At 47.6% G+C, this 23,940-nt stretch overlaps 1 protein-coding gene across 1 annotated transcript in view; it reads left to right on the top strand.

The window, feature by feature from the left end:
• The window catches only part of kmt2ca (lysine (K)-specific methyltransferase 2Ca), a 196,657-nt gene that overhangs the window by 62,972 nt on the left and 109,745 nt on the right, over positions 1–23,940 (top strand). The window contains exons 6-7 of the mRNA XM_053624820.1: positions 11,867–12,018; positions 12,966–13,078. Coding sequence (XP_053480795.1) covers positions 11,867–12,018; positions 12,966–13,078 — 265 coding nt within the window. The remainder of the gene's footprint in view (positions 1–11,866; positions 12,019–12,965; positions 13,079–23,940) is intronic.

The raw sequence follows: 23,940 nt of genomic DNA, 5'->3' as shown, positions 1-23,940 counted from the left end.
ACAGAAAGGGGAGGGAGAGAGAGAGAAAGAGTGAGACAGAAAGGGAGCGAGAGAGTGAGACAGAAAGGGAGGGAGAAAGACAGAAAGAGTGTGAGACAGAAAGAGAGAAAGAGTATGAGACAGAAAGGGAGGGAGAAAGAGAGAAAGAGTGTGAGACAGAAAGGGAGAGAGAGGGCAGTTTGCTCTGTAGTTAAAACGCAGTGACCCCGGTGACCCCTGTGGAGCAGAAACAATTCACAGCGTCCAATTAGAAGCTGCCAGTGTAATTACTCACCATGATCAAGTGCTGGCAGTGTGTGTGTGTGTGTGTGTGTGTGTGTGTGTGTGTGTGTGTGTGTGTGTGTGTGTGTGTGTGTGTGGGGACCCCTTGCTGAGCAGTTTGGCCAAATTCTGCACTGATGTTTTTGTGTGTTGTTCAAGGAATACTTTTCTTTTCTTTTCATCCCCCTGTCCCCCCCCACCCCCCACCCCCCGTAACGTACGGTGAGGGGGCAGTTGAAGCGGATCTGTAACGGAGCGTACAGTGAGGGGGCAGTTGTAGCGGATCTGTAACGGAGCGTACAGTGAGGGGGCAGTTGTAGCGGATCTGTAGCGGAGCGTACAGTGAGGGGGCAGTTGTAGCGGATCTGTAGCGGAGAGTACCGTGAGGGGGCAGTTGAAGCGGATCTGTAACGGAGAGTACCGTGAGGGGGCAGTTGAAGCGGATCTGTAACTGAGAGTACCGTGAGGGGGCAGTTGAAGCGGATCTGTAACGGAGAGTATGGTGAGGGGGCAGTTGAAGCGGATCTGTAACGGAGAGTACGGTGAGGGGGCAGTTGTAGCGGATCTGTAACGGAGCGTACGGTGAGGGGGCAGTTGTAGCGGATCTGTAACGGAGCGTACGGTGAGGGGGCAGTTGAAGCGGATCTGTAACGGAGAGTACGGTGAGGGGGCAGTTGAAGCGGATCTGTAGCGGAGAGTACGGTGAGGGGGCAGTTGAAGCGGATCTGTAACGGAGAGTACGGTGAGGGGGCAGTTGAAGCGGATCTGTAACGGAGAGTACCGTGAGGGGGCAGTTGAAGCGGATCTGTAGCGGAGAGTACGGTGAGGGGGCAGTTGAAGCGGATCTGTAACGGAGAGTACGGTGAGGGGGCAGTTGAAGCGGATCTGTAACGGAGAGTACCGTGAGGGGGCAGTTGAAGCGGATCTGTAACGTAGAGTACGGTGAGGGGGCAGTTGAAGCGGATCTGTAACGGAGCGTACCGTGAGGGGGCAGTTGAAGCGGATCTGTAACGGAGTGTACCGTGAGGGGGCAATTGTAGCTGAAAGTAAACCAGACAATAATATTATTATTGTATAATAATAACATAATAACAAGCTCCATGAGATAAATATCAGAATGTCAAAGTTTAAAAATAGTACGAAGTAAATCAAGCTTCACTTTTCTAAATTGTACTTGCTTCTTTCTATTTATTTATTGTAAAATTTTGTTTGAGAATTTTGCTGTTTTGTTTTTTTTTCTTCTTTTCCTCCCTTCTGGATTTTTATTTATTTATTTAATTTTAGCTAAATGTCTGTTGGTTAGCTGTAAAGTGACGCGTCCTCTGACCTTTTATCCACGCCCATGTCCCTTGGCGCCTCATTCAACACGGCAGATCCATCGGACCGAGCAGGAACATTCCCTTAGGGCGTGGCTCGGATTTGCTTTTTGCCACGTCCAACTTAACACTCTGGGGGGGAAAACGATGTCGCTTTTGTTCACATTAAAAATCTGTTCATATCTGCTTGCTTCGACTGATCTATAAGGCCATCTGCCACAAACACACATCACCACCATGGTCACCCCATCATCACCACCCCACCATCACCACCATCATCATCACCACCATCACCACCATCACCACCACCCCACCATCATCACCACCCCACCACCATCACCAATCTCATCACCCCACCATCACCACCACCCCACCATCATCACCACCCCACCACCATCACCAATCTCATCACCCCACCATCATCACCACCCCACCACCATCCTCATCATCACCATCATCATCACCACCATCACCACCATCACCACCACCCCACCATCACCAATCTCATCACACCCCACCATCATCACCACCCCACCACCATCACCAATCTCATCACACCCCACCACCACCACCCCACCACCATCACCAATCTCATCACCACCCCACCATCATCACCATCACCACCCCACCATAATCACCGTCACCACCCCACCATCCTCATCACCATCACCACCCTACCACCATCATCACCACCCCACCATCATCACCACCACCACAAGATAAGATATAACTTTATTAATCCCCCGCAGGGGAAGTTTAGGTCAACATAGCAGCACGAAGGAATATAAAAGAACAGAACGGATGCCGTATTGTAGAAGTATTCACACACCATTTACACTATACAATCCATTATAATTATTTACAACCAGATAATGTCTCAGATATAATCAGGCTTAAATCTGTCAGTTTGGAGCTGTGGTGTTGTGGAGCCTGATGGCTGATGGCACAAATGAGCCTCAAAAGCACTTTGAGGCTCGGGGCTGGATGAGTCTGTGGCTGAAGGAGCTCCTGAGCTGCCTCAGCTCAGCATAGAGAGGATGAGAGGGGTTGTCCATGATGGTTTTCAGCTTCCTTCTCATCCTCCTCTCAGTCACCACCTCCACACCGTCCGGTTCCATCCCCACCACCGAGCTGGCCTTCTTCACCAGCTTGCCCAGTTTGTTGGTGCCACAAGTCCCAATGCCACCTCCCCAGCACACCTCAGCAAAGAAGATGACACTGGCCACCACAGACTGGTAGAACATGCATAGCAGCCTGGTGCACACATTGAAGGACGAACAGCCTGCTCTGTCCTTTCCTGTAGAGGGCCTCTGTGTTGTCTGTCCAGTCCAGTTTATTGTTGAGGTGCACCCCCAGGAACTTATAGGTGTCCACCATCTCTACCCCTTCACCCCTTATTACAACAGGGGTGTGGAGCCTCTTGCTGCGTCTGAAGTCCACCACTAGCTCCTTGGTTTTTCCCGTGTTGAGTTGGAGGTGGTTGCTGTCACACCATCCGATGAAGCTCTCAATCAAGTCTCTGTACTCCTCCTCTCCGTCATCTGTGATACAGCCGACGATGGAGGAGTCATCTTAGAACTTCTGGAGGTGGCTCGTTCCAGAGTCGAAACAAAAGTCAGAAGTGTAGAGTGTGAAGAGAAATGGTGACAGTACAGTTCCCTGGGGTGTGCCAGTGTTGCTCACCACGACGTCTGACTGGCAGCCATGTAGCCTGACATACTGCGGCCTGTCATCACCACCACCACCACCATCATCTCGTTAACTCATCGCAACCTTTTAACCACGGGAATCTTTTTATAATTCAGTGACTGTCTTGTCACACTGCATATTTTAAGATCCTGAAGCTGCTGGCCAGAAAAGCGCACAAAAAAAGTATCCTAGCCTGTAGCTGGAGCTTCTGAGACTGAGGCTAGTAGATAGGCTAGTAGATAGCTAGTAGATAACTTTAGACTTCACAAACATCCTAATAATAATAATAATCTGATACGTGTATATGACAATATCCAGACCTTGGAGGTGTACGGTTCTCTGATAATTGTGAAGAATGGAATGGATGTTATAACTGTTGTTTATATACACAACTAAACATATCAGAAGCTCTTATAGCAAAATAAAAACACTTATTTTATTATTTTTTTTAAAAAGCGCTTTAAAATAGAACAGATTCCTATAAACTATTGAGAAAAATTGTGTGTTTGAGCTCAACATATCACTAATTCCATTTATAGTCGTTTCCCCCCCACATTTCCGTGAAGAGTGCCAATACTTTTGGGCACTGCATAATGGAGCACTTCTCTCTGTCAGCTCCTCTCTTTCACTTTGTGTCTCCCCTTGTTTTCCTACGTCTCTCGCTTGTTTTTCGTGGAATTCCAGACTTTGCTTTCTCTTTCACTTGTGTTCTCGCTCCAGCTCCTTCACTCCCATTGGCTCGCTCGCTCTTTCTGCCTCTCTCTCTCTCTCTCTCTCTCTCTCGCACACACATCACTCTGAATATCTGTCACTACGCCGCTCTCAGCCTGTGACACGTTCAAATCTGATATTCAGTTGTGTTAGATAAAGAACCTCGCTTGTGACGCGATGCTTTTTAGTGGTAATAAATTTTTTTTTTTTCCAGAATGTTCTGCAGGGCTGCAGTTTCAACAGACAGGAAAAAACAAAATGGGTGTTTTTATCTCATTGGTTTCTGTTGCAAGGAAATGGGGGGAGAGAGAGAGAGAGAGAGAGAGAGAGTTAGTTTACCTGTTTGTTGTTTACTGTTTGTTTGTTTGTTTGTTTGTTTGTTTTTGTGCTTAATTGCAGAGATATGTGTAACTTCTGTTCAGGCCGATGCAGAGTGAGACAGGCGGAGAGAAAGAAAGAGACTGAGATGGCGTGCGAGACAGGGAGAGAGAGATGCAGAGTGGGACTGATAGGCAGAAAGAGACAGATGTTGTACCAGACAGGAAGAGAGAAACAGAAAAAGAGGGATTGAAATAGTGAGAGAAAGGGACACAGAGACAGAAGAGAGAGAGAGAGAGAGCAAGAATGTTGTGCCAGACAGGAAGAAAGAAACAGACAAAGACTGCGAGAGAGACAGACAGACAGTCAGACAGACAGAGAGAGAAAAAGTCACAGAGACAGAACAGAAGGTTGGAGAGACGAACGTAGACAGACAGACAGACAGACAGACGTAGACAGAGCGCTCTGACCCAGATAAAAGAGCGGAATATACGTGAACGCTGCAATTCAATTTGGGTCGATTAATTTGGTGCCAAAATGGTCCAATGATTAGTCACTCGATAACGGGGAGGGGAGGAATCCATGCGGGAGCACTTCATCCAATTTCCCCTGTCTCTCTCTCTCTGTCCGTCTGTCTGTCTCTCTCTCTCTCTCTCTCTCTCTCTCTCTCTGCCTCGTCGTTCCCCTCTTGCACCATGTGACTCGTTATTGACTAAAGTTCTGGTGGAGCGACGCCCCTGGGCTTATTGGACCTGTTCCTAATTTTACTCGGGTCTGATGAGCCTATCAGGAGACCCTCTGAAGACAGGTGACGTAACACCGCCTGCTCCTGGACGCCTGCCAAGCGGCTCGGCGCTGCTGCGGTGGAGCTTCCTGATTGGTCGGCTGGTAACTGGAACGTTTCCAGCTAGAGACGGGGGAGCAGGAGGGAAAATAATAACAAATGAGAGAGAGAGAGAGAGAGAGAGAGAGAAGGTAAACGGGTGTGCTGTACTGTATTGAAGCTCACTGACTGCAGTGTATATTCACATCCGCTATAATAAACATGCTTCTGTAAGAAAGGGTTCTATTGGATGGTTAATAGTTACAGCTTTCTAACGAGGTTCTGCTTCTCTCGGGGAAGCCCTGTGGCGTAAATACAATATAGCCCTGGGCAAATCCAAGACGAGGTTTCCCTTTCTTTTTTTCTTTTCTTTGTGTGTGTGTGTATGTATGTATGTGTGTGTGTGTGTGTGTGTGTGTGTGTGTGTGTTTTTAATAAAATAGTCAAGTATCTGCTAAATGAGGAAGTGTACTTGTTTTTATAAAAGTCAAAATATCAAAAATAATCATAGAAAACACGGTTATAAAAATCACCACTATAAAAATATATTGCTGTATGGACTATTACAGTGAAGCATGGTGGTGGTAGCGTCGTGTTGAGTCACAGTTACTTCTCTGACTAATCCCCTCCAGCAGAACGTATGGACTATTACAGTGAAGCATGGTGGTGGTAGCATCGTGTCGTGTTGAGTCACAGTTACTTCTCTGACTAATCCCCTCCAGCAGAACGTATGGACTATTACAGTGAAGCATGGTGGTGGTAGCATCGTGTCGTGTTGAGTCACAGTTACTTCTCTGACTAATCCCCTCCAGCAGAACGTATGGACTATTACAGTGAAGCATGGTGGTGGTAGCGTCGTGTTGCGTCACAGTTACTTCTCTGACTAATCCCCTCCAGCAGAACGTATGGACTATTACAGTGAAGCATGGTGGTGGTAGTGCCGTGTCGTGTTGAGTCACAGTTACTTCTCTGACTAATCCCCTCCAGCAGAACGTATGGACTATTACAGTGAAGCATGGTGGTGGTAGCGTCGTGTCGTGTTGAGTCACAGTTACTTCTCTGACTAATCCCCTCCGGCAGAACGTATGGACTATTACAGTGAAGCATGGTGGTGGTAGCGTCGTGTCGTGTTGAGTCACAGTTACTTCTCTGACTAATCCCCTCCAGCAGAACTAATTTAGAGGTTTCATGGCGGTTTGTTTATCAATCCTTTGCGTTGATATATTTTTGACGTATTGACAGGGACGGAAAGTTAATATTTAATATCAGTTAACAGCTTTTGTTTTCTCTCGAGCGTTTCCAGCTGAGGGCGCGGGCGCGTTTCGGTGCACGACACCCTTTTAAACTTCTTCCTTCTCTTTCCTGTAACCTGACCGTTGAGCTGCTTTAAATCTGATGTAAATGACGAGCGCCAGCCGTCCAGCGCTCGGCGACCAGACAGCAGCGTTCACGTCCTCCGCGTTCAGGTTGTCAAACAAATCACGGCTTTTCCTCACAGGGTGCGTGCGTGTTTGTCTTTTTGTTTTGTTTGTTTTTTTTAAAGCGATTCTGCGTGTCAGCGTAATGATGAGGGCGTTTCACGAAGGAAGCGATGCACTCGCCATCTGGATTTAACTTCATCTCGCTCCCGTTAGAGACGCGAGAAAACCAACTCTGATGTTTTCAGATTTTGAGCTTCGGATGGAAACCCTCTGCGTTTTCAGCTCGAGACGTTTAGACTCGCCGCGTTCTGAGGAGCGCTCCGGAGCAAAATGTGCTTTCCTCCGGTGACGTCTACTTAAAACCTCACACTGGAGACGACGCGGAACGAAAATCGAAAAAGGAGTACTATAGGATCAAAGACCTTGCAGAACGCCGGCGTAAATACGGATCCATCTTCACGTCCGCGCTGCTGTAATTGGAGAACAGGGCCGTTAGTCTAATCAACCAATCACAGCAGTCTGTACATCTTTATCAGGGTAAAATGCTCTTTCTGTGGTTTATCGTGGTTCTCAGCATCCGAGCGCGCTTCCTGCTTTTCTCACTTACAGGCTCACTTGATCATAACGTTTACGGTTGCAAAAGTTTAGGCACCCCTGTCCGAATCATATACGTGCTGCTTTTTACCGTGGAAAACATCTCTTTAAAAATAAATAAATAAATAAATAATTTTCATCATATATATATATATATATATATATAAGTAATTTTCTGAGTTAACACCTGTGGGAAATGTTATATTTACACCTGGCTAATGAGCGTGGGAGGAGTTGTGTTTTTCCGGTTCCCTCCGTCCGTCCGTCTGTCCGAGATTCTCGTTAGCGCGGTATCCTCAACAGCACGTGCTTGAATGTTTGAAGGATTTACATGGGGTTATCGTTATAATTATCAGACGATCCGATCCGATCGATCCAAACGGGGCCAAGGTCACCGCAAGGTCAAATATCTGAACTTGAAGCAGCTTCCTTCCTGTACGTAGTATACGCTAAGGGTATTTCAGGCGTGCGTAGTAGTTACAAGAAGGAACGGACTTGTTCGACTTGTTTTAGAAAAGTTTGCCGCAGGTGTGTTTACTTCTTTTCAGCTTTAAAGGTGCAATAAGCGATGTTTCATTTCTTACTCGTGTGAGAATTATGTAGAAATGGTTATTTTTTTAAAATAAATAAATAAATAAAACACTTAAGCCGTGGTCTTGGAACAGCTGTCGTATTAGCGTAGCTGGGGCGAAATTAAACCGTTTGGAAACCTGCTTTCCGCTCCGGAATATTTGGATTGGCCTCCTGTCAATCATTTTACAGACACGCCCACAACGCTTCACATTCTCGTACGAGTTTCCGCTAAGAAATTGTGACGCCGGCCGTGACGCGTCCGGGAACAATAACGTTTACCTTAACTGGGGGGGAAAAAACCCGGTACTTTCATCTCGCCGTGTTATTTTTCCGTGACGTTTCGGACTGTGCGTCGTACATGCGATTATAATAATAACAACAAAACAATCGCGTCAAATGAAGGAGAAAAGCTTATTAATTCTGTTTTCTTCTCCGCACTGTTCGACGTAACAAACCGCGGGATCGTGAAACGTCCGAAACGCTGAACTGCGGTTTGCCACGCATGTTTTAGTTTACGAAGAAATAGTCAAATAACGCAAACGGTATCATTTCCCACGTCAGTTTGTTTCTCTTAATCTTTTTATGATCATGTGACTATTTCACGGCGGAGAAGCGTTCTGCTGCCGAAGTGAAATCGGACGTGTTCGGCGTTTCTCTGCTAGTTTGTCTTGTGATGTTTCAGCTACGTACCACGCACGTATAAACTACGCAAGTAGCGAGGATGTAATAGCGAGCCAATCGGAGTACGCGTTACATGAAAAACGTGGAAAATAAATGTGTATCGGCGCAGACGGAGACCTCATTTCGGTGTGCGATTGCGAACGTACCCTGTCCGCTTCGTGTTAATAATTGTACCGGACAGTTTTGGATTTTATCGTACCTCAGAAACCGGTATTTACCGGCTAACGAAGCTCTGAGGTGCACCGAGCTGTAACTTGTCTTTCAAGCAGTTGCGATTCCAGGTGATGTCATTTAGAGTTATCGTGGTAAATTTTGGGGGCGGAGCTTTGTGTACGTGGGTGGAAATGGGGGCGGGCTCAATGAGCCATTAAAATCTGATTCAACGTCACACATGTAAGCATTAGAGACTTATTTTCCCACAAAACATGAAAACACTTGTCCTGAATGGACTTGGTTTGGGTTCGGATTTAAAGTGAGCGCTTCCTGGAGCGTCTTTCAACTGAAGAGGAATTCTCTTCCCGTCGGATTCGCCGGAACGTTCACCCGAGGATATGGAGAGCGATCAGATCTCTTTTTCCACCTGGTCGTCGCGAGACGTGACGGAGAGTCGCCGTGACTGGCCGCGACACTTTAACTCGCTCTACTCGAGCAGATGTTTCTCGAGAAGGTCGTGTTTTTGTACGGCTCTGCGACGTCACGCTGAACTTCTGCGTTTGAGACCGAAATCCGAGAACGGTTCGTGGACCTGATCGTCGCCACGGAGACGATCCATCATAACGTTTCATCCCTTCATCAATAACCGTCCTGTTGGCGTCATGAACTTTTCCCCGACCGCCATCTTCCAACCTTTACTTGAGTGTTGATGAATGGCGTCGAGGATGAGATCGGAAGCCGAGTAGAAGCTCTGTGTGTGTGTGTGTGTGTGTGTGTGTGTGTGTGTGTGTGTGTGTGTTTATAAGCTGCAGAAGGTTATGTAGAGCGTAATTAAACGACTGCGTTATCCACGCTGCTGCGCGCCGAGACAGTGATGTATAGCACGCACGTGGATGGCGTGTGACATTATGTTTTGGCACCCCTCTGACCCTGCTCTGCGAAGACTGCCGTTAGTTTGGAAAGCCAGTCGGTACGTTAACGTGTTCATTCCTGACGGTCGCGGCGTGTTGTAAACGGTGTGACGAGCGGTCAGTGCTGCCGCCAGTGGCGTCCCCCCCCCCCGAAAGATTCCGAGACTCCGGGTCGTACGTTTTGTGACGTCTTTTTATCCGTTTTATTTATTCATTTAAATAATCATTTAAAAAATCATTTATTCCTTCATCGATTTGGTTTAATTAGGTTTTTGCAGCGCTTGTTTAATTTTGTTTGCAGCCATTTTCATTTCTTCTCTCTGAATAAATCAAGCCGACTCGACACAACGTTCCTTTCCTTTATTTGAAGAGAAAATGCCTACGATAGCAAACAATTTTTGTTTTTTTGTTGTGTTTTTTTTTTTTTTTAAAGTGATATGCACAAGTGTGTGTGTGTGTGTGTGTGGATGTTTCCTCACTCATGTAAACCTTAATAAGAGGGAGGTAAAGTGGCAAGCCTTTTTAATGTAAAGTGTGTGTGTGGGTGTGCGTCTTTCTCTGGCTACCTCTTAGCGTGTGTGTCTCATTTTTTACCGATATCTTCATCTTAATGGGAAGGAAGTGGAGTTCTGATCTATTTTAGATCTGATGCGAGCCACAGATAAGCTGTGTGCGTGCTTGTGTTTGCGTGTGTGTGTGTGTGTGTGTGTGTGTGTGTGTGTGTGTCTTCCACCTCCACTGATATAAACCTTAACGAGGAGGAAGTGGGCGTTGGAGGCGTGTGTTTCGGTGTGTATGCAGATGTGTTGGGAGAGGAGGTGAGAGTATACAGTAGCCTTTCATGGCGAGGCGTGTGGAGAGCCGCTCTTCAGTCCGGGGCTCTTTTTAAATGTTAATTCCCGTTTTCCGCTTCTCTCAGTCTCTCTCTCTCTGTCTCTGTCTCGCTCTCTGCTTCTCTCTCTTTCTCTGCCTCCGTATCCGGCAGTGCTGATCCCCCCCCCCCTGAACAGCCAGTCGTTGTGTGAGGGCCAAGTGTGAGCTCCTCATCGTGCCGTGTCTGTTCCCATCTCAGTAATGTCACCATTACACCTTCCCGTCCACTGGCCTTACCAAACACCCCCCCCCCCCCCCCCACACGCAAAAAAAGGCATACGCATGCATTTAAGCAGATGCGCCTGAGTCATTGGTTCATATTTACATTTATAAAGTGAACCAAGGGCTGGTGATTTTGCAGTGTGTGTGGTTTTTGGTGATCTGGGAAGCTGAATCTGAATAGTAAAGCACTCTGATCAATCAGATCGAATACGCTAGAGTTGTGCTCGAAGGCCCGTCACTGGGCTTCAGACCCACAACCTTCCGGATGAATCGGTAGCTCGGAACGTTGTGGAGAAAAATAACATTTGCACAGCTTCAGTCGACGATCAGTAAGGACGCGTTCTTCGTATTTGCACCGGCGCTACAAGTCTAAAGTATCTCACACACACGCCGGATTGTTCAGTATTCAGTCCGTACAGGTTTTCGGCGAGTTAATTTTTTTGTAAGTGTTGCGACCAAAAACGCAGGATTTTGCTGCAGCTTTTTCAAAAATTGCGATGTTTGCAGAGTATTTTGTGTGTGTGTGGGGGAGGGGTTACTCGAATCGGCGAAATCGTACCCGCAGGTAATAGTTGTGCGTGGTCTTTAGCGGTGACGTTTGTCCGTAAACAAGAACGTTTAGCTGTAATCGTGTTCGAGCCACGTGAGCCGAAGAGGCGTTTGGCTGAACGCGCGCCGTTACGAGGTCACATGACGCGTCTCGGCCCGAGTCTGAGGAAAATCTTGCTGAAGAATCTTGAATGTTGCGGAGTTCGCTCGATTTTTCGTTCATTTCTGCGATCGCAAAATGGTGAAATCCTGGAGGGGCTGAGTGAACTCGGCGTACTTTGGCAGACTGTTGCTTCAGCTGTTGCTTAGCTACCGTTTTACCTGAGGTGGTTCTCTATGTATGGTCATACAGGGCCTGTTTCCTGTTTTCATTTAAACAGGCGGTTGTGGATCAGGTGGTAGAGCGGGTCGTTCACTAATCGTAGGGCCGGAGGTTCGATTCCCGGCCCACGTGACTCCACATACCGACGTGTCCTTGGGCAAGACACTGAACCCCTGATGGCAAGTTAGCACCTTGTATGGCAGCTCTGCTACCACTGGGGTGTGTGTGAGTGTGTGTGTGAATGGGTGAATGAGACACCGTGTAAAGGGCTTTGTAGAACCGCTAAGGTTAAAAAAAAAAACTCTACATAAGTGCAGACCATAACAAGAAAGAATTGAGGATAAAAGAAAGGCAATAAATGACAGCAGTAGGAAGTGCTGAGACGTGCTCTGTTAACCCTGGTGCTCTTTATCCCTCGTGTAAACGCTTTATTTCCTCTTCCTCTTCAGGATCAGCTCTCCAGACAGCGGACTGCACTCGTCCTCGGCGCCGGGGAGCACGGATCCGTTCAGCGAGGAGCCCGTCCACAAACTCTGGGACGAACTGGGCCAACTCGGCCTGCCGCACGACATCAACGTGCAGTCCTTATTCGACCCCACTGGTAAGAACTCGCCGCAGAGTAACCACCGAGTCCTGGATGTGTTCAGTCCAGCTTTTAAGGACCTGTTGAAGTTAGGAAACGATGATGGACGTGCCGTATTTTATCCCGTGCTTCTAGACACGCGCGGCGTTTTCAGCGTGCTTCGTGTAGAAACAAATGGTGATGAATTGTTGCGCTTTGGCGTTCATACCTCTTCCCCCCTCGAGTTTAACTCCGAGTCAGTTGTAGTCAGAGATCTCAGAATTACTGGCCGCCAGAAAAGTTTGATTTCTCTCTCTCTCTCTATATATATGAGCTTAACCTAATTAACTACAAATCCTTATATTTGTTCCATTTTTTTAATAATCTTTTTAAACCCACCAAGGGTGCCAATAATTCTGGAATCATCCTTTGCGTGCTTATTACGTGAGAGGTCTTTATCACTGATATTTTAATACAAGCAAACAAATAGAAGCCTGTTCCTGGGGGGCGTAACATGGCCTGCAGACCAGAAGATTTCTTACATTGTTCTTTAACCCTGCGTCTAGCGGCGTCTTTTATAACGACACCAGGTGCAGTTACACGGCATTGCTTGCCATATTTATGCGCAGTGGTTTGTTCAAGGTAAGAGAGAAGCCAGCGGTCACCTGAAAAGAGTTGCAGGACGACCTGAAAGCAGCAGCTACACACAGAACGATGATAATGACGAGTCCTGTACGTCACAGCACAGTGGAAGTCTTTTCTTCGCATACCCCGGCACGTTAGGATCTGTGTTGACATGAAGCAGGATGAGTCGTCGGTATATTAGTGATCCTCAGACTGGTTAATAACAACAGCAAGCAAGCAATAATAACAACAGCAACAAGAAGCCCAAAATGACCCAGTGTTCCTAATAATTAGTCCTTACAGTAAACTTCTGATTGTCAGTTATTCACACTGTGTGTGTGTGTGTGTGTGTTGTGTTACAGGACAGTGCTGTGCTCACCTGCAGTGTGCGGCGTGGTCAGAGGGGGTGTGGCGTGGTGAAGGAGGCCAGGCTCAGCTCTATGTGGACAAAGCCATTGACTCAGGGAGCACAGAGGTCAGCACACTGCTTAACGGTCCCTCTTTCTTCCTGTGGGTTTTGTGTTGGCTTCGATTGTTGTGCTTTCTGAATGAGGGTTATTTCATCTAGCACATTAACGAGAACGGTTCCCCCGCGTTCACACACGTGGCCGACGCGACTAATTTCTTATGCGATCAAACGGAGCATTTATTCATAATCAACTTTATCCATATAACAGACTTTTTTTTTTTTATTTTATTTGGAGTAAAATCACAAAATAACATTATTTAAAAAAAAAACAAAAAAACACGTATCTACGATAAAATACATTAAATCCCCGTGGCGTTATTCGATGCGTCGATGTGATTTCCACGGAAACAGGAAGTCAGGGTGGGACATATCGAGTGGCTCCTCCTCCTTTTTCAATATCCAGTAGCGTTTAGCTTACCTCACAGCCGTGCTGGATTTTTATAATGTTGGGGGCGGGACACTTCAGATTCTCGAGAGCGTTTGATTGGACGGAAAATCTGATGAGACGTTGAAGTGCGGAATGATGTCATCAAAACTATTGATCCGTATCAGTGGTAGAGAGAGAGAGAGAGAGTACACTCTGAACGCGTGTGTCTTCTAAATGCGAGTTTTGTCATCGTTTCGGATCGCACTAGCCTATAGATCACCTCGAAGCGAACGTGTTCCTACTAAAATCCACGGAACGCCCGTTTTGATTTGATGAGGACTTTAAAGTAACACTAGTATTAATCTGCGATCTGTGAGCAGTAGCGATGGCGCTGGTTTGATCCGTATCGGGCCGATACCGGAACAGAACGGTGGATCGGATATCGGAGATAAGCAGAGAATGAATTTCATCCGATCCTGTAACAAATGGAAAAGATTGGACTGGAAATAGTAACTTTATTTATTTTTTTTTTAAGAAAGAGACTTAACTGGGTTTTGAATTTTTTTAGAATCGATTATTGTATTTAAACTTGATTATATTTGCATCGTAAGGGGTTTTGGTGTGAAAGCTGCGGTTTTGTTTTTAGCTGTGTCTTTCGGTTTTAAAATCATTTCTAAAGCTCGCTAGTTTTTAAAAGTAAAAATCAATCCATCGATCAGTAAAACATGGGACGGGTTTCGATACCGACTGATACTCCACTGCGAATCACGAGAGCCTGCAGTTGTGGTCATACGTTTACATCCGGCGTTGCGGAGTCTGCAGAACCTTGACGATGTAAAATAATAATAATAATAAGTCGGACAGCCGCTGCTGGAAAGTTCTGGAGTACGCAGAGGATTCTGGAAAAGTAGAGAGCGCGCAGGACCTGGAGGATTTTTCTGAAGGACAGCGGGAAGTTGTAGCTTCATCCGTGGGTGCTCTAAAACCGTCATTATGCGGTCCTCGGGATTAAGGTGACGCCCTGCTCAGCTGAGTGAAGTGCCGAGGATGGGTTATACTTCACTTTAAACGCTTTCACTTTCACTTCAGACATGATGTGCGGGACTTTGTAGTCTGTGCAGGAGTTCGGTGGCGCCCGATGTAGACGGAGGAAGACCGGTGGGACGTGTGAGAGTCGTGTCTTTTGGCTCGTGTTATAGGATGATGGAGTACACGCTACGTGTTGCGCGTGAATGAACAGCTGGACAGGCCACGCCCAATCGCCGCAGGATTAGAAAGGCTTCTTCTCTCCTGTGAAGTAAAGCTTAATTAGCAGGATTTAAGAAAGAGGCCGGTTATTTTCTCAATCCTCCCTCGGTGCGCCCCGCACCCATCGCTCACGGTTTACTCGCCGGAGACAGGCGAGCAGAGGCGTGATTAAGTATTCCGAGCGAATCGCGAACGAGCTTATTATCGTTGGTGAGAGAGTGGGCGGAGGGCACGCGCGGGTCTCCTGCTCTTTAAAATATTCTCCAATTAGGGGAGGATCGGTGCGGCGCCGCCGCTGTGCGCTCACGTGTGAAGCTGAGGCTAATTAACAGAACGTGATGTGGCAGACACGGACACAGGGGAAGTGTGTGTCTGTCTGCGGGGGGGAGTCGGGGGGGTGTTTGAGAGGGGGCACATTAGGGGTAATTAATTGTTTTTATTTCGTCTCAATTTCCTCACCTCTGGGACCTGATAATATCAGATAGAGCGAGAGAGAGAGACACACACACAGAGGGAGAGAGAGAGAGAGACACAGGGAGAGTGAGAGCAAGGGAGACACATTGAGAGTGAGAGAGAGACACACAGAGAGAGAGACACACACATACACGAGAGAGAGACAGAGAGAGAGACACACACAGAGAGGGAGAGAGAGAGACACACACAGAGGGAGAGAGAGACACAGAGGGAGAGAGAGAGACACAGAGGGAGAGAGAGAGACACAGAGGGAGAGAGAGACACACAGGGAGAGTGAGAGCAAGGGAGACACATTGAGAGTGAGAGAGAGACACACAGAGAGAGAGACACACACATACACGAGAGAGAGACAGAGAGAGAGACACACACAGAGAGGGAGAGAGAGAGACACACACAGAGGGAGAGAGAGAGACACAGAGGGAGAGAGAGAGACACAGAGGGAGAGAGAGAGACACAGAGGGAGAGAGAGACACACAGGGAGAGTGAGAGCAAGGGAGACACATTGAGAGTGAGAGAGAGAGACACACATACACGAGAGAGAGACAGAGAGAGAGACACACACAGACGTGGAGAGAGAGAGACACACACACACAGAGAGAGAGAGAAGTTAAGAACAGAGTCAGTTGTTTGTAAGATTTAGAAAATGCATCAGTGTCCAATCTGGCTTTGTTTTTAAGTATTTTAATAATTTATAATTGTTCTCTGGTATTGTTATGATTATGATTATTATGATTATTATGATGATTATGATTATGATTATTATTGCAGTAAGCAGTACTCCTTCCACTTAATGCAGTATGTTAACAGTAAGTGACGTAAGGGGTAACCCTGAACCCGTAGACGTAAACTCTGCAGACGTGACGTCTGCTCTGTAGATATTACATTATAATGGCTTAATGATTATAATTACTTTATTTACAAAAAAGCAGAATAAAATGTTCAATAAATCATTTAATTCATTATTAATAATCTGTGTGATAAACAAGTCTATTTTTTCAGTGTGGTGCGACTGTAAATAGTGTAACGTCTTTTTATCGGGTTAACACCTGCCGTATTAATACAAAATGTGTGTGTGTGTGTGTGTGAGGAGACAGTACGTTAGAGACGGTGCTGCTCTGTAAAGGTTGTCTCTGGCTGTGTGTGTGTGTGTGTGTGTGTGTGTGTGTGTGTGTGTGTGAGGAGACAGTACGTTAGAGACGGTGCTGCTCTGTAAAGGTTGTCTCTGGCTGTGTGTGTGTGTGTGTGTGTGTGTGTGTGTGTGTGTGTGTGTGTGTGTGTGTGTGTGTGTGTGTGCAGACAGTACGTTAGAGACGGTGCTGCTCTGTAAAGGTTGTCTCTGGCTGTGTGTGTGTGTGTGTGTGTGTGTGTGTGTGTGTGTGCAGACAGTACGTTAGAGACGGTGCTGCTCTGTAAAGGTTGTCTCTGGCTGTGTGTGTGTGTGTGTGTGTGTGTGTGTGTGTGTGTGTGTGTGCAGACAGTACGTTAGAGACGGTGCTGCTCTGTAAAGGTTGTCTCTGGCTGTGTGTGTGTGTGTGTGTGTGTGTGTGTGTGTGTGTGTGTGTGTGTGTGCAGACAGTACGTTAGAGACGGTGCTGCTCTGTAAAGGTTGTCTCTGGCTGTGTGTGTGTGTGTGTGTGTGTGTAAGTGTGTGTGTGTGTGCAGACAGTACGTTAGAGACGGTGCTGCTCTGTAAAGGTTGTCTCTGGCTGTGTGTGTGTGTGTGTGTGTGTGTGTGTGTGCAGACAGTACGTTAGAGACGGTGCTGCTCTGTAAAGGTTGTCTCTGGCTGTGTGTGTGTGTGTGTGTGTGTGCAGACAGTAGGTTAGAGACGGTGCTGCTCTGTAAAGGTCCTCTCTGGCAGTGTGAGGAGTGTGTGAGGAGTGTGTGAGGAGTGTGTGAGGAGTGTGTGTGTGAGGAGTGTGAGTGTGTGTATGAGTGTGTATGAGGTGTGTGTGTGAGGAGACAGTGCTGCTCTGTAAAGGTCCTCTCTGGCAGTGAGTGTGTGTGAGTGTGTGTGAGTGTGTGTGAGTGTGTGTGAGTGTGTGTGAGTGTGTGTGAGTGTGTGTGTGAGTGTGAGTGAGTGAGTGAGAGTGAGGAGACAGTAGGTTAGAGACAGTGCTGCTCTGTAAAGGTCCTCTCTGGCAGTGTGAGGAGTGTGTGTGTGTGAGGAGTGTGTGTGTGAGGAGTGTGTGTGTGAGGAGTGTGTGTGTGAGGAGTGTGAGTGTGTGTATGAGTGTGTATGAGGTGTGTGTGTGAGGAGACAGTGCTGCTCTGTAAAGGTCCTCTCTGGCAGTGTGAGTGTGTGTGTGAGTGTGAGTGTGTGTGGAGGTGTGTGAGGTGTGTGTGAGTGTGAGTGTGTATGAGGTGTGTGTGTGTGAGGAGACAGTAGGTTAGAGACGGTGCTGCTCTGTAAAGGTCCTCTCTGGCAATGAGTGTGTGTGTGTGTGGAGGTGTGTGAGTGTGTGTGTGTGTGAGTGTGTGTGTGTGAGTGTGTATGAGGTGTGTGTGTGTGCAGACAGTAGGTTAGAGACGGTGCTGCTCTGTAAAGGTCCTCTCTGGCAGTGAGTGTGTGTGAGTGTGTGTGTGGAGGTGTGTGTGTGTGTGTGTGTGGAGGTGAGTGTGTGAGGTGTGTGTGTGTGCAGACAGTAGGTTAGAGACGGTGCTGCTCTGTAAAGGTCCTCTCTGGCAGTGAGTGAGTGTGTGTGTGTGAGTGTGTGTGTGGAGGTGTGTGTGTGTGTGTGTGTGGAGGTGAGTGTGTGAGGTGTGTGTGTGAGGAGACAGTAGGTTAGAGACGGTGCTGCTCTGTAAAGGTCCTCTCTGGCAGTGAGTGAGTGTGTGTGTGGAGGTGTGTGTGTGAGTGTGTGAGTGTGTATGAGGTGTGTGTGTGTGCAGACAGTAGGTTAGAGACGGTGCTGCTCTGTAAAGGTCCTCTCTGGCAGTGAGTGTGTGTGTGTGTGGAGGTGTGTGTGTGAGTGTGTGTGTGTGAGTGTGTATGAGGTGTGTGTGTGTGTGCAGACAGTAGGTTAGAGACGGTGCTGCTCTGTAAAGGTCCTCTCTGGCAGTGAGTGTGTGTGAGTGTGTGTGTGTGTGTGTGTGGAGGGGTGTGTGTGTGTGTGTGTGTGGAGGTGAGTGTGTATGAGGTGTGTGTGTGAGGAGACAGTAGGTTAGAGACGGTGCTGCTCTGTAAAGGTCCTCTCTGGCAGTGAGTGTGTGTGAGTGTGTGTGTGTGTGTGTGTGGAGGGGTGTGTGTGTGTGTGTGTGTGGAGGTGAGTGTGTATGAGGTGTGTGTGTGAGGAGACAGTAGGTTAGAGACGGTGCTGCTCTGTAAAGGTCCTCTCTGGCAGTGAGTGTGTGTGAGTGTGTGTGTGAGTGTGTGTGTGGAGGTGTGTGAGTGTGTGTGTGAGTGTGTATGAGGTGTGTGTGTGTGGAGGTGTGTGTGTGAGTGTGTGTGTGTGAGTGTGTATGAGGTGTGTGTGTGTGTGAGGAGACAGTAGGTTAGAGACGGTGCTGCTCTGTAAAGGTCCTCTCTGGCAGTGAGTGTGTGTGTGTGGAGGTGTGTGAGTGTGTGTGTGGAGGTGTGTGAGTGTGTGTGTGAGTGTGTATGAGGTGTGTGTGTGAGGAGACAGTAGGTTAGAGACGGTGCTGCTCTGTAAAGGTCCTCTCTGGCTGTGAGTGTGTTTGTGAGTGTGTGTGTGTGTGTGTGTGGAGGTGTGTGAGTGTGTGTGTGAGTGTGTATGAGGTGTGTGTGTGTGTGTGTGGAGGTGTGTGTGTGAGTGTGTGTGTGTGAGTGTGTATGAGGTGTGTGTGTGTGTGAGGAGACAGTAGGTTAGAGACGGTGCTGCTCTGTAAAGGTCCTCTCTGGCAATGAGTGTGTGTGAGTGTGTGAGTGTGTGTGTGTGTGGAGGTGTGTGAGTGTGTGTGTGAGTGTGTATGAGGTGTGTGTGTGTGCAGACAGTAGGTTAGAGACGGTGCTGCTCTGTAAAGGTCCTCTCTGGCAGTGAGCGTGTGTGTGTGGAGGTGTGTGAGTGTGTGTGTGGAGGTGTGTGAGTGTGTGTGTGAGTGTGTATGAGGTGTGTGTGTGAGGAGACAGTAGGTTAGAGACGGTGCTGCTCTGTAAAGGTCCTCTCTGGCAATGAGTGTGTGTGAGTGTGTGAGTGAGTGTGTGTGTGGAGGTGTGTGAGTGTGTGTGTGAGTGTGTATGAGGTGTGTGTGTGTGCAGACAGTAGGTTAGAGACGGTGCTGCTCTGTAAAGGTCCTCTCTGGCAGTGAGTGTGTGTGAGTGTGTGAGTGTGTGTGTGTGTGGAGGTGTGTGTGTGTGTGTGTGTGAGTGTGTATGAGGTGTGTGTGTGAGGAGACAGTAGGTTAGAGACGGTGCTGCTCTGTAAAGGTCCTCTCTGGCAGTGAGTGTGTGTGTGTGTGTGTGTGGAGGTGTGTGTGTGTGTGTGGAGGTGAGTGTGTGAGGTGTGTGTGTGCAGACAGTAGGTTAGAGACGGTGCTGCTCTGTAAAGGTCCTCTCTGGCAGTGAGTGTGTGTGTGAGTGTGTGAGTGTGTGAGTGTGTGTGTGTGTGGAGGTGTGTGTGTGTGTGTGTGTGAGTGTGTATGAGGTGTGTGTGTGAGGAGACAGTAGGTTAGAGACGGTGCTGCTCTGTAAAGGTCCTCTCTGGCAGTGAGTGTGTGTGAGTGTGTGTGTGGAGGTGTGTGAGTGTGTGTGTGAGTGTGTATGAGGTGTGTGTGTGAGGAGACAGTAGGTTAGAGACGGTGCTGCTCTGTAAAGGTCCTCTCTGGCAGTGAGTGTGTGTGAGTGTGTGTGTGGAGGTGTGTGTGTGTGTGTGTGTGGAGGTGAGTGTGTGAGGTGTGTGTGTGCAGACAGTAGGTTAGAGACGGTGCTGCTCTGTAAAGGTCCTCTCTGGCAGTGAGTGTGTGTGTGAGTGTGTGAGTGTGTGAGTGTGTGTGTGTGTGGAGGTGTGTGTGTGTGTGTGTGTGTATGAGGTGTGTGTGTGTGTGAGGAGACAGTAGGTTAGAGACGGTGCTGCTCTGTAAAGGTCCTCTCTGGCAGTGAGTGTGTGTGAGTGTGTGTGTGGAGGTGTGTGAGTGTGTGTGTGAGTGTGTGAGGTGTGTGTGTGTGTGAGGAGACAGTAGGTTAGAGACGGTGCTGCTCTGTAAAGGTCCTCTCTGGCAGTGAGTGTGTGTGAGTGTGTGTGTGGAGGTGTGTGAGTGTGTGTGTGTGTGTGTGAGTGTGTATGAGGTGTGTGTGTGTGTAAGGAGACAGTAGGTTAGAGACGGTGCTGCTCTGTAAAGGTCCTCTCTGGCAGTGAGTGTGTGTGTGAGTGTGTGTGTGTGTGTGTGTGTGAGTGTGTGTGTGTGTGGAGGTGTGAGTGTGTGTGTGTGTGAGTGTGTATGAGGTGTGTGTGTGAGGAGACAGTAGGTTAGAGACGGTGCTGCTCTGTAAAGGTCCTCTCTGGCAGTGAGTGTGTGTGTGAGTGTGTGTGTGAGTGTGTGAGTGTGTGTGTGTGTGGAGGTGTGTGTGTGTGTGTGTGTGAGTGTGTGAGGTGTGTGTGTAAGGAGACAGTAGGTTAGAGACGGTGCTGCTCTGTAAAGGTCCTCTCTGGCAGTGCGGCTCAGTGAGGAGTGAAATGGGAAAGGTCAGGGAGTCAGGATGGGCTTCACCTCCCAGAGCTCAGCGCCACATCGTGTTCCTCTAATTGCGTTTGTGCCTCTAATCTACTAAACTACAGGCAGATTACTCATTTAACTTTCAGACTAAATGTCAGCGATGCGTCTGGTCTCTCTCTCATATTCTGTCTGTCCATCAGTCTCGGTTACTCATCTTCACTCGCTCGGCATTGTTCGGTCTTGTTTGGTCCGGTTCAGTCTCTCTCTCGTATCACCTCTTTATAATGTTCTTTCCGTTCCTTTCTTCTGTTCTGTTCTTTTACTGTCTCTCTGTCTGCCTCATTCTGTCTGTTTCTCCATCCTTCCTTTTCATCTTCCGTCTCGTTCTCTTTCTCTCTGTTTCTCCATCCTTCCTTTTCATCTTCCGTCTCGTTCTCTCTGTTTCTCCATCCTTCCTTTTCATCTTCCGTCTCGTTCTCTCTGTTTCTCCATCCTTCCTTTTCATCTTCCGTCTCGTTCTCTCTGTTTCTCCATCCTTCCTTTTCATCTTCCGTCTCGTTCTTTCTCTCTGTTTCTCCATCCTTCCTTTTCATCTTCCGTCTCGTTCTTTCTCTCTGTTTCTCCATCCTTCCTTTTCATCTTCCGTCTCGTTCTTTCTCTCTGTTTCTCCATCCTTCCTTTTCATCTTCCGTCTCGTTCTTTCTCTCTGTTTCTCCATCCTTCCTTTTCATCTTCCGTCTCGTTCTTTCTCTCTGTTTCTCCATCCTTCCTTTTCATCTTCCGTCTCGTTCTCTTTCTCTCTGTCAATTCTATCAACGTCTTGTTCTTTTCTCTCTTTGTGACTTGATCTCTCTCTCTCCTCATTTTTTTCTCTCCCTCTCTCTCTCGCTCTCTCTCATTTCTCAATGTTCACGTTCTCCTTTTTTGCCTCTCATTTCTCTCTTGATGTCTCATTTTCCCCTGTGTCTCGTTTTCCCTCTTTGACTCTTTTCCTCTGTCTCGTTTTCCCTCTTTGTATCTCGTTTTTCTCCCTGTGTTTCGTTTTTCTCCCTGTGACTCGTTTTCTGTCTCGTGGTCCCTCTGTGTATCTCGTGGTCCCTCTGTGTATCTCGTGGTCCCTCTGTGTATCTCGTGGTCCCTCTGTGTATCTCGTGGTCCCTCTGTGACTCATTTTTATCTCTGTGACTCGTTTTTCCCTCTGTGACTCGTTTTTCCCTCTGTGACTCGTTTTCCCTTGGTCTCTCATATTCTCCCTGTGTCTCGTTTTCTCTCTCCTTGTCTCGTTTTCTCTCTCTGTATCTCGTTTTCTCTCCTTCTTGCTCTCTTTGACCCTTGTTCTATCTCATTCTCTTTCTTCTACTCTTTCAGTCTCATTCTCTCACTCTGTCTCATGCTCTCTCATTCCCTGTCTCCTTCTCTCATTTTTTTCTGTCACTCCCCCTGCCCTTCTCATTCCCTCGCTTTTTCGTTCTCGTTCAGTCAGGTCTCCTCTGACGTGTTCTCGCTCTGTTGTTCTCCGTTCACCGTCTCTGGTTCTCTGTTCTCTCCTCCTCTCCGTGTGGCTCATTATCTCTCTTTCTCTCTTTCTGCGATTCTCTCTCAGCCCCTGTCTCCTCGTCTCTCCTCCTTTCTCACACTTTGGATGAGAACTCCTCAGGAACGACGAGTAATACTCTCAGCATCCGGCTGCGTCCCAATCCCTTAACTAGCGTTCTACGGCACACTGTTTTAATAAGAACTCGACGCCAGTTGCCATGGTTACCGTCGGCATCGCCGATGTGGTTTGATATTAAACACTCGGTCGCTTGCTAGCGTGTTGCTAGTCAGCGGCTGTAGAAGAAGGAGCTGTGTGGCGTGGGCTGCGACCTTGACCAGACTGGAACGTCACCTCGCTACATCATTATTTCTTTTTCTTTTCCCCAGCTCATCCACGCTGAAAGCTTTTTCAGTGTTTACGCGTCCTCGCTTTCCGCCGCTTCCATTCAGCCTTCCTGATGTACAGATTTCGCTGTAAAGCTCCGTGGACGTTTCAGTAAAGCACAGTGGTGGTGGATGACCCCTCACCCTGCACTGCCGCATCGGCCTCGGGAAGAGCGTCGGATTCCGACCTTCATCACCACCGCCCTCTTCGTCCCGTCACGCTGACATTTCACCAACACGTCACCCGTGTAGCCCTGTGTGTCTTCTGTCGCCGTGTAGCGACCGATAAGATTCTCCCTTGTGGGCGTGGCTCGCTTGGCTATTTTTACCTTTAGATAAGGAGTGGTATTCGCCACAGTATACACAGTGTGTTGCACAGTTTATACCTTTATACAGCGTCGTCTTACTGGCTGCGCAATGTGACTGTACATTACCCATAAACCCCTATTACGCCATATTTATTATATATGTTAGCACTTTCACTGCAGCTACCTCAGCCAGATGTGTAACAGCATTGTTATTGCACAAACAGCTGCACACATCTGCACTTTATTCCAAATATATCCGTACTGTCGCTGCCACCTATCTTTCATATCCCTTATAATTATAGTTCCTTTTTCCCTTTCTTCCTGTGTACAAAAAAAACTCTGCTTTATGGAAATTCTCGTCATTTTTATGTCACAGACAGTCGTATGGTTGTGTGTGTGTGTGTGTGTGTGTGTGTGTGTGTGTGTGTGTGAGACCAATGCATTTGAACGTGAATTTGATAGAGCGATACTACGGTATGTTATGTCATAAGTACAATTTTCTGAGATTATCATACTTTTATGTATAAACGTTTTGGGAATTTTGGACTGAGTAGCAGTTTTGGGAATTTTGGGCTTCAGTAGCAGTTTGGGAATTTTGGGCTTCAGTAGCAGTTTGGGAATTTTGGACTGAGCGGCAGTTTGGGAATTTTGGACTGAGCGGCAGTTTGGGAATTTTGGACTGAGCAGCAGTTTGGGAATTTTGGACTGAGCAGCAGTTTTGGGAATTTTGGGCTTCAGTAGCAGTTTGGGAATTTTGGGCTTCAGTAGCAGTTTGGGAATTTTGGACTGAGCGGCAGTTTGGGAATTTTGGACTGAGCGGCAGTTTGGGAATTTTGGACTGAGCAGCAGTTTGGGAATTTTGGACTGAGCAGCAGTTTGGGAATTTTGGACTGAGCAGCAGTTTGGGAATTTTGGACTGAGCAGCAGTTTGGGAATTT

The sequence above is a fragment of the Ictalurus furcatus genome, chromosome 1, assembly GCF_023375685.1.
Source record: "Ictalurus furcatus strain D&B chromosome 1, Billie_1.0, whole genome shotgun sequence".
NCBI lineage: Eukaryota > Metazoa > Chordata > Actinopteri > Siluriformes > Ictaluridae > Ictalurus > Ictalurus furcatus.
The sequence above is the reverse complement of the archived record's forward strand: the minus strand, read 5'-3'. Positions and strand labels throughout refer to the sequence as shown.